Source organism: Brachyistius frenatus, unplaced genomic scaffold (assembly GCF_029030835.1).
Source record: "Brachyistius frenatus isolate BFR_SWC_R1_liver_20210118 unplaced genomic scaffold, ASM2903083v1 Contig_5, whole genome shotgun sequence".
Classification (NCBI taxonomy): domain Eukaryota; kingdom Metazoa; phylum Chordata; class Actinopteri; family Embiotocidae; genus Brachyistius; species Brachyistius frenatus.
The window spans coordinates 4,712,837-4,722,031 of record NW_027210604.1 but is presented as its reverse complement, the minus strand read 5'-3'; the positions used below and the strand labels follow the sequence as shown (position 1 = coordinate 4,722,031).

At 36.5% G+C, this 9,195-nt stretch overlaps 1 protein-coding gene across 5 annotated transcripts in view; it reads right to left on the bottom strand.

The window, feature by feature from the left end:
* Positions 1 to 3,865: 3,865 nt before the first annotated feature.
* Positions 3,866 to 9,195, bottom strand: part of gabrg2 (gamma-aminobutyric acid type A receptor subunit gamma2) — a 50,381-nt gene continuing 45,051 nt past the window's right edge. For 3 of the 5 annotated variants that reach the window (XM_069717873.1, XM_069717856.1, XM_069717881.1), the window contains one exon: positions 3,866 to 7,904. In XM_069717873.1, coding sequence (XP_069573974.1) covers positions 7,623 to 7,904 — 282 coding nt within the window. In that variant the 3' untranslated portion in view covers positions 3,866 to 7,622. The remainder of the gene's footprint in view (positions 7,905 to 9,195) is intronic. The other 2 variants (XM_069717891.1, XM_069717863.1) reach the window with 1 other exon arrangement.

The following is a 9,195-nucleotide window of genomic DNA, read 5'->3' as shown; positions in this document are numbered from 1 at the left end:
ACTTTCATAGGTGTTCTGGAAATCATATTTCTTTGTGGCTACTCTTTATGTCAGGTGTGAAGGGACCAGTGGGGATAACTGATGAGGTTTTTTAGAAGTGGATTAGTAGCAGAAGTCACGCAGCTAGACCAGCTGGTCGGCTCAAGTGCATTTGTCCCTTTACTTGAACTCCCTTTTTAATTTCCCACGTCTCTAGAGTCACTGTTCCATTCACCCTTCTTTTGTCAAATGACAAATATTTCTGTGATCTCTCCACAGAGCTGACGCTACTGTATATCCACTGCAGATTAATAACATGTCACCTTTACGTATTATTTGTGTGCTTAAACCTACATGTTTTCCTTTGCTATTATCTCTTTGAAGTAGTGTGAGAGAGTGATTCTTTATAATTGAGTACTGGAAGGAAAATTAATCGAGTACAAACAATAATTAGAAATATCGCTGTGTTGCTGAGTTCAAACTGCATGCCGCTGCAAGTTGGAAATTCAAGTTGTAAATCATGAAAATACAGGTTGTCAGTTAATAATTTCTGTGATAACTATATGCCGGTTGATTACATAGTAATACATCTACTGTAGGTCCCATGGGGATTTTGAGGAGAATTTAATTGAATTAATACACGTTTTGTGCGCTCGTGATTATTTATGGAATACAGGATGATATATGTCGGACTGAGTCAAAGAAACCACAGTGGTCCTGTTCGTGGTAATGAGAGAACATGTTACTTTGTGCTACTGTGTGGCTCATTGATGTGGTTTTAACTTGTTTTTGTCAGCAACGGTGATCGATGTCACCGAAGGAAAAGCTATACCGGACTTTGGATACACAGACAATAGAGGAATTGTTTCGTTGTAGCTTTTGGTCTTTCATGGAATTTGTTGAAAATATAATTTCCCCCCCAGAGTATGTTGAACACACTTTAGGTAAAATAACAATAAAAATAAATAGCCACCGTGCACATGGGTCAGTATTTTCAGATGTAATAGTTTTGTAAGCAAACATATGGAGGTTACGGATAATTAGCAATATTACTGTTAAGTTTTATGTTATTTAAAAAAAAAAAATGTTTGTAGTGTGTCAGTATACTCGTATTCTGGATAAGTCACAGTGATGAAAGCAGTGGGGTGAAGTCCTAAAAAGTGAGCCATGTGCAGATTGCATTATTCATGCAGGACTCCCTGCACTCCGAGCTCTGCACTCACTGAGGAGCTTGTACCTCAGCTGATGAAAGGCCTAGCTGCGACGGCACGGTGCTCTGGTACATTGCAGACGGTTGTGTAATAATCAGAGGGATTCACTGGCTGTCCTTTGCAGCTGCCACCCTGCCCAGTGGAGGGAGAGGTGCCAGCACAGGGGTCCATCAGCCAACTGCTGCTCTGTTTCAAGTGCACTTTCCTGGAAGGAAGAGAGTCACTGGACTAAATCAGACAAAAACATGTTCCCTTTATACACACATATGCTTCTGGTAGGTTTATGTAATGCCTAAACTCATGCCCTTAGTGGTTTTCCTAAAAGCAGGTTTGTACTAAAACGGCCTTTATAGAGTTGTATATCTTTAAAAAGCTTCAGAAGTTGTCATGGCAATTTGACACTGTAGGTGATTATGATTTAAAGCCTTTTTTTAATGGAAATTTTTTAGATTTACAGTTGCAATCAAACTTAGTCACCCTCACTGAGTTTGTATTCATTTAAACATGTTTTGTGATGATCTTGCATTTGCATAGATTAAGTGACATCATCAAATTGAAAATTAAAATGTGTTGTAATCTTTCTGAGAGGCAGGCTTGTTTTGTTGAGGCTGTCTTATAACTATTCAACCTCTCTCTAATAATGCTGTTTTCTTAAGCACTTACCAGTATGCAAGGCCACACCATTGTTGCAAAAGAGGATTAATCTTTTGGTAACATAAAGCAACAGATAAAAGTTCTACCTATACATGTTTTAAAGCTGAGTAGCAAATCTGGCAAAGATGAAAGCGGCTGTCTAAAAAGCTAAGAGAAGACTTTTTTTTTTTTTTTTTTTTATCACAACAGTGAATTGAATAGGATTTTTCAAGACACTTCAAGTTGTAAGAGACACTGGCAGCATCACATGCAAGTTTACAGCTCATGGTACAGAAGCAAAGCTTCCTGGGTGTGGAAGAAAGAGCAACATTTCTATGAGGAGAATAAATAAGCTGTCTGTCTGAAAACAGTTGAGAAAAATGAAAGGTATTACTGCCAAAGGCTTGCAAGTGAACCTGATGAAGGCAGAAACACAAGCGTCGGTACAGAAGAACACTGAACGAGGAAGGACTTAATGCTCAGAAACCTCTTTAATCTCCATTCTTTACCAAAAAGCACATCAAAGTTAATATAAGACAAATGTAGAGTTGTGGGACACCATTAAGACTAAACCGATCAATTTTGAGTCATGTGACTCGTATATCAAATGACTGGCGAAAACCAGGCCATTTGAAAGACGAACGTGAGGACTTTAGTTTCTAAGTTGAAACTTAGTAATTGTTGGACTTCCTAGCAAGACAAACGCGCACCCAAGTCAACCAAAGTGTGGTTCACTTGGCGGGTTTTGAAATGTCTGTGCGGGGTTGTTTCAATCCTCTGATTTGAATTCCACTGAAAATCTTTGCTGGGATTTGAAGAAAGCAATGACAGCACAGAAACTAGACACAGGAACGGCAGAACATTTGGCAACAAATGTGTCAGAAACATCAATCGAACATTATAAAGTTCAGATGATAATAATATTAAATGTTGACTTTGAAGATTGAACAGTTTGACTTTCTTTATGACTTTAAATATGTTTAGAAACTTGCATTATGATCACAAAAGTCCCTATGCATTATTAAACTTTCTTTCACTTTTCATAAAATTGTATCCACATCATTAGAATGCCTCGCAGGTTAAGGGGGTTGAATAATTGTGATTGAAACTATAGCTATTAAAATGTCTCAACATCCCAGTTGTAATTTGTAAATTGCGGTTAAAGTGATCCCTTGACATTTGACAAGACAATAAAACTGAGTAGATGAGGTTGATGTTTTCTACCTTTACAGATAAAATTAGAACCACTTTTTGCCAAAGTAAGCTTAAAAACAGCAAGGGTTGCGAGTGGCCATATAATTAGTGCAGGTATAGATTTTCTCTCTGGCTATCTTTATCTTCTCTTGTCAGTATTAGTATACACAACAGGATGTACATGAGGTATATATTGTTTTAACATACTGGATCAAATTAACTGATGTATCTTCACCAACCTATTATTTACCACCTTTTGATCACATCAGAATTTATCTACACGTAGTGTTTAGTCTACCATAAATCTGCATGACCTGAATATAGATAACCAGTGATGACTGAATTTATTACTATATCATGGTGCTTATACAATGGCATCGTTCTACAATTACAGCCTCCGTTGTTTGGATTTCTAAAAGAGTCACATCTTCTGATAGCAGCAGTATCACTTTCAACAGGATGATATGATCAATTTACGGCATGAAATCTGGAAATGCCAATTTTAAGACTCTCTGCCACGTTGTTTTCATTAAATAAAGAAACAGCTGTGACACTGGGAGTTGGAGTTGCAGCAGCAGGATTTCCTTCACAGGCTCTCGTGTTTTAGGTCTAATTGTGCGGGAGATGAGACTACTGCGAGGCAAACTGAGCTATTAAAATGGACATGCTTGACCCAGGCTGCATTATAATATCACCCAAGTCCCTTCCACATTCCAGTTTTCTTTTGCTTTTTTTAAGTGCAAAATGGTGCATATAATAATGCATATATGTAATGAATATAACAATATAGAATGCTGCAATACTAATGCTGCTTATAATAAATAGTAAAAATGAACCTCAACACACTGACAAATGCAACCATTTTATTGTAAAATTCCACAGCTATGTGCAATTCCCTTATGAAAAGGACTTTTTCAATGACATGTATAATATATTATGCAGACCCTTACAGAATTGATCAGCGCCCCATTTATACAATAATCAAATATATGTAGATGTCAAACAACTAACATACTGTATGTATGAGATTCAGATGAATTTTATTTTGTTGTTGGTACCTTTAACTGGGCTCTGTATTTCCAGTGCTTATTATTTTGTTTTCTGCAGTTTGACAAAATACGCAATGATAAAAAATATCTACATGTGCTGTTCACATATATGTCTCATTTGTGGGTCCCAAAATAAGTAAAATCACATTGTCAAAAATAAATACAATATAATAAATGTCCTTGTCAATGCAGGCAAAGGATTAAGACCAGATGAGTCTGAATTCTTCAAAATAGTCCTGTTTGACTGAAAACATATTAGACATGCACGCTACTGAGTATAAACACACTCCAGTACCTCCCATACACCTTTCTATCTCTGCATTTACAGTAGAGTGCACAAAAATAGAGTAAACAAATAATTAACAAGCTTCTACCATCATGAAAAAAAAAAAACATAACGCATGTTTGTTTTCTGCATCACTGTTAAAACACAAGACATGCTGCAGTCATCATCAGTATGATGGGTTTCAAAATAAGGTGAGATATGGTCGGAAATGTCTTCCACTTCACCCTGATATAATACGTTTTTTTTTTTTTTATCAGTTTGGTGTTCATTTTAACAAACAAACAGAAATAAACCAAAAAACAAATACAGCTAAAATACAATTCCAGAGCACCTGCAAACCCACATCGGTATACCTTTAGTTCCTTTAAGCTTCACTTCTAGCAAATGCATTTTCTTCCACAAATGATATTATAGTTTTATATTCTCTATTGCATGTGTGTCAGTTTGGCACTTAATAAGCTGTAATCACTCAGTTACACTTCTTTCAACTACTGAACACTGATGATGACCAGTCTACGTTGCTACTGACACACTAACGTCCCTAAAGATGTGAGAAATAGCATATGTGTACACTGAAGACAGGTTGAGACTACTAAGTGGCAGCTTTGGAACACAACAGGACCACCATTTAATACAAAGGGGAAAGAACTCGAGGAAATATGAGATAATCTGGTAAATGTATACGTTTGGTTCATCACTGATGCTTTATTTATGGCAAATGTCGAGACCAAAGCAAACCCTTGTATTGGTGGGAAAATAGTCGAGTCATCCAGACAAGCAGATGTTCTTCTTCTGGTGGCTTAGGAACTGTTTTATGTTTTTCTTTTTTCAATTTATTTAAATAAAGTCTACAACTGAGAAGCTGCACAATGTTGCAAGTCACTAATTCAACAAATATAACAGTTTGACAGACCTTTGTGAAAGTAGTGTACATTGATCACAACATAGAAAACACAAGATAAATAAGCTCAAGCTCCATCGACACATTGAACAAAAATGTATCTTTGATATAAATGACAGCATTCTGTGTTTCTTTTCAGGGGCTATTAGAGCATAAAATGCATCAGTCTTCAGCAAAATAAATAAATAAATACCATCAATGAATAAATAAATAAATACCCCATTACCCCCAAGTATTTTATATGGTCTGTCCAGCATAATACAATAAGTATAATTATACTGTATGATGATATACGGTAACAATGCTGAAATTACAAAATATAGACCCTTTTTTTCAAATGCCAAGGGCTTGACAAGTGTTTTCTCCCATTTATAATAATTTATGTACATAAACAATATGATTTACACCCATTCCTTATGAGTTTACAAATCATTGTCGCCAATGGTTGCATACTGGTGTCTACCAAAACCGATCTGTAAGGGGGTTCTAATTCAAGTGCCTTATATGTTCTCATATTCAACATTTACAACACAGATCCTTTGTCTGTGTGCTCTGCTCTGCTCTCCTCACACATTCAAGCAAATTTGAAGAGACAAAAGTAAAAACAAATAAAATACCAATGGACTGTTGCACAGCCCTGTGAATCAATTTCCCCACTATGTAATGATGAACAATGCGATTCATCTGAAAGAGACAGGAAGTTGGATGCTTGATAATAAGGCGTACGCATCTGTTCTTGACACAAGCAGATGCTTTTTTTTTTTTTTTTTTTTTTTTTTTTTACTTGAATGAAACGCTTATGTATCATCAATTCATTATTTTTTCTTCTTTTTTCTTTTGTTTGTCATCTCAGAAGAAAGACACGTAGAATGAACTCTGTTCAACTGCAGGGATTTCAAAATACCCCGCAGCTATCCGCGCTGACAGTCGCACTGAAATGTAGATTGGTTTTCAATCCCTCTATTTGAAGGTGAAACTCCACCTCTGGTCATGCAGCTGCAGTTATCACTTTGATAATGTAAAGGACAAAAATCGTTAGTTTTTATGCCTAACTTGTTTTTGTACATTTTGTCTTGTAATAGCTTGCATAACCAAAATACAATAGCAGTGTTTCATTATGTAAATGTTCACTTTTCACAGCAAATGGAGGAGTGGATGAAGGGTCAGTGCTGTCTATGCTGTAAGCTAATGGTTGCAAGTAAAACGATTAAACCAGTTGTCTGGCCTGAAATACAGAGATGATCCTCCCCCCCCCAAAAAAAAAAAATAATAAAAATAATAATAATAATTCATCAACTGAAAAGGACAAACCGCGCCCATTTTTATCATTGCATTTTCCAGTTTTACTAAAAAAGAAATTATAATTAAATCCTGAATGATAACCAACAGTGCTTGTTTTTTTTGTTGTTTTGTTTTAGTTTCCATAGCCAACAGTAGAAGACCATAAAATATGTCGATTTTTGGCCTGAAAGGTGCATGCAATAAATGTAAACCACTATGTAATAGTAAAATATATACAGCGTCTGTACAGCTGAGCATTGTCCATAAACAGCATCTTTGCACTCTGACCACACATGAAAAATGCAATGTCTAATTGTGCTAACACACCTAAAAGAACTGAAAGGAAGCTAATATTATCAAAATGAATTCCAATGTACCTGTCTAGCATAGCGCCATTAAAGTGCTTCAGATTTAGTGTTTTAATAGGTGCAAAAGAAAATGTTAAAATAAAATTAATAAAAAGACAGTTGATATAATTGATTTTTTTTTTTTATTTAGATTTAAGTCATCTTGAAGACATGACTGCTCACTTTGTTTGAATTTTTTTTTTTTCTGCAATGCTGTCCCATGCTTTTATCAAACTATTTATATGCACTTATTTGTCTTTTTACAGAATTTTACTGTAATCATCAATTAAATAGTTTTGGATTCTTTCTGAAAAGCACTTTAATAGGCATTTGTTGTTCTTAAATGTGCTCGATAACTAATTGACGTTAAGTCGATTTTTCTTATGGATGTTTGAAATGATCTGAATTACTGTATATTTTAATTGTGTCTAAAAAAAAAAAAGATCGACAGAACAAAACTTAGAATTTTGTTAATCTCTCACACAATCAATGTTTTCACAACACATCTATGAACCTCTTCACACAAGTTTAATGTAATGCTACAACATTTGCAATGTCTGTCAAAAGGTTTTGGACAAAATAACGCAAATTTAAAGGGTTTAAAACAACGCAAATAAGAAATGCTCTAAATCAAATCTCTGGGTATTTCAGTGGGTCCCCTCCTTCAAAATGTCACTTGCTGGCGCAGAGCATATGTAGAATGTAGTGGACTGTATGATAAGGCTGGATACACACCCGCGCCTAGAGATAGAGATAGGAGACCCAGTAGACGAGGTTGAAGAGACCAAACGCAGTGGGGAAGAAGATGCGTGCATATGAGTCTATCTTGGCGACGCGTATGTGCAACCTGCCGTGCCGCCAGGCTCCGGAGCGGCAGTCTTCGAAACAGCAGAAGAAGCTGGTGCAGTCCTTTCCGTCCAGACACTCATAACCGTACTCCTCGTCTCGCTCCTGCATGTGCGTGGCGTTGTTCATCTGAATGGCTGTGGCCGAGCGTGGACGGATGTCCACCGTGGGTGTCTGCTTTTAACAGGACAAAATGACACAGTTAGCCAACAGAGCCTCAGAGTGCCATAATCAAGACTTCACTGACATAACAGGGGACCTAATTTGAGCTACTATTTTCTGTCACCTACTTCATTTTCAGTCATTAGTCAGCAAAATGTAATTTGCACCTTTTAACTTGCCAATGGACCCTTTTAACGTCAGGAAATACAAATAGACCCATAACCACCACCTGTGGTTATAATTAGTGAGGCTTATAGTGACAAAGGGTCAATCCCTGTGGAACCCATGATGCAAATTACATCTTTGGGCTGGGGTATAGCTGGCGGCCGAGGCAATCATAATATTTTTAGTACAGGAGTCCAAATTGCTTTCTTTAGGAGCTAGTGCTGGGCAATGTACCCTCTTTTTTTTTTTTTTTTTTTTTTTATTCTGATAATGCGACTGATGATGCATGCATTGAAATGCTATGAAAACTCGATAGAAAACACGACTTTGGGTCATTTGTTCCAAGGATAGTTTTGAAACGGCCAGTGACTCAACAAAATGTAATACTTTTGGACCAAAATGGATGTTGTAAGCCATTTTTCTGAAATACATTTGAGATATGTTGTAACTGGCTTATGGCGCATCATATATATCCATATATAATTTAGAGAGGAGCATGTGTTGGCAGATGTGCTGCTCACAGCTGAATATCTTTCCAGCCCACTCTTTCTGTCACGAAATGGGTTAAAATAAACCTCTTTGAAACCTTTTTCAGTCTCTGCTCACCACTGGAGGGCACATGCCTTTCATTTGTAAAGATTCCATAAAATAGGACCAGCGACATCATTGACTCTGGTCCTGTCATTCTTAAGGGAGACAATTAGTATTCAAATAGACCATTTTCATCAGCTTTTATCTTGAAATGCCATGCCACCTTTGCACAAATTGGAATTGGCTGTTTGGCAGATTAAATGCTTCCTACCCCCTTTGGCAGAAATGGAAGGTTCCTTGACCTTGCTGATAAACTAGGGTGTCAAGCTCATCATTTAAATAAAAGACACAGTGAGTTGAGCGTGCTCTCAAGTTCACTTCTAAGAATTTCATATCACTGCTTTTCTCCAAGAAAGTGCCAGTAGTTGTTGTTTACATTGTTGTTGTTTTTTTTGTCACAGGAAACCATAATCTGTCAGTGACTGTACTGGCGCTTCAAATATTATGTACGTATTTATACTTCATTATCACACTAGATTGTGAGAATATGATACTTTGAATTTCTTTTCAGCGAACATCACAAAACAGTTTTTGCTTCTTGTTTTCTTCT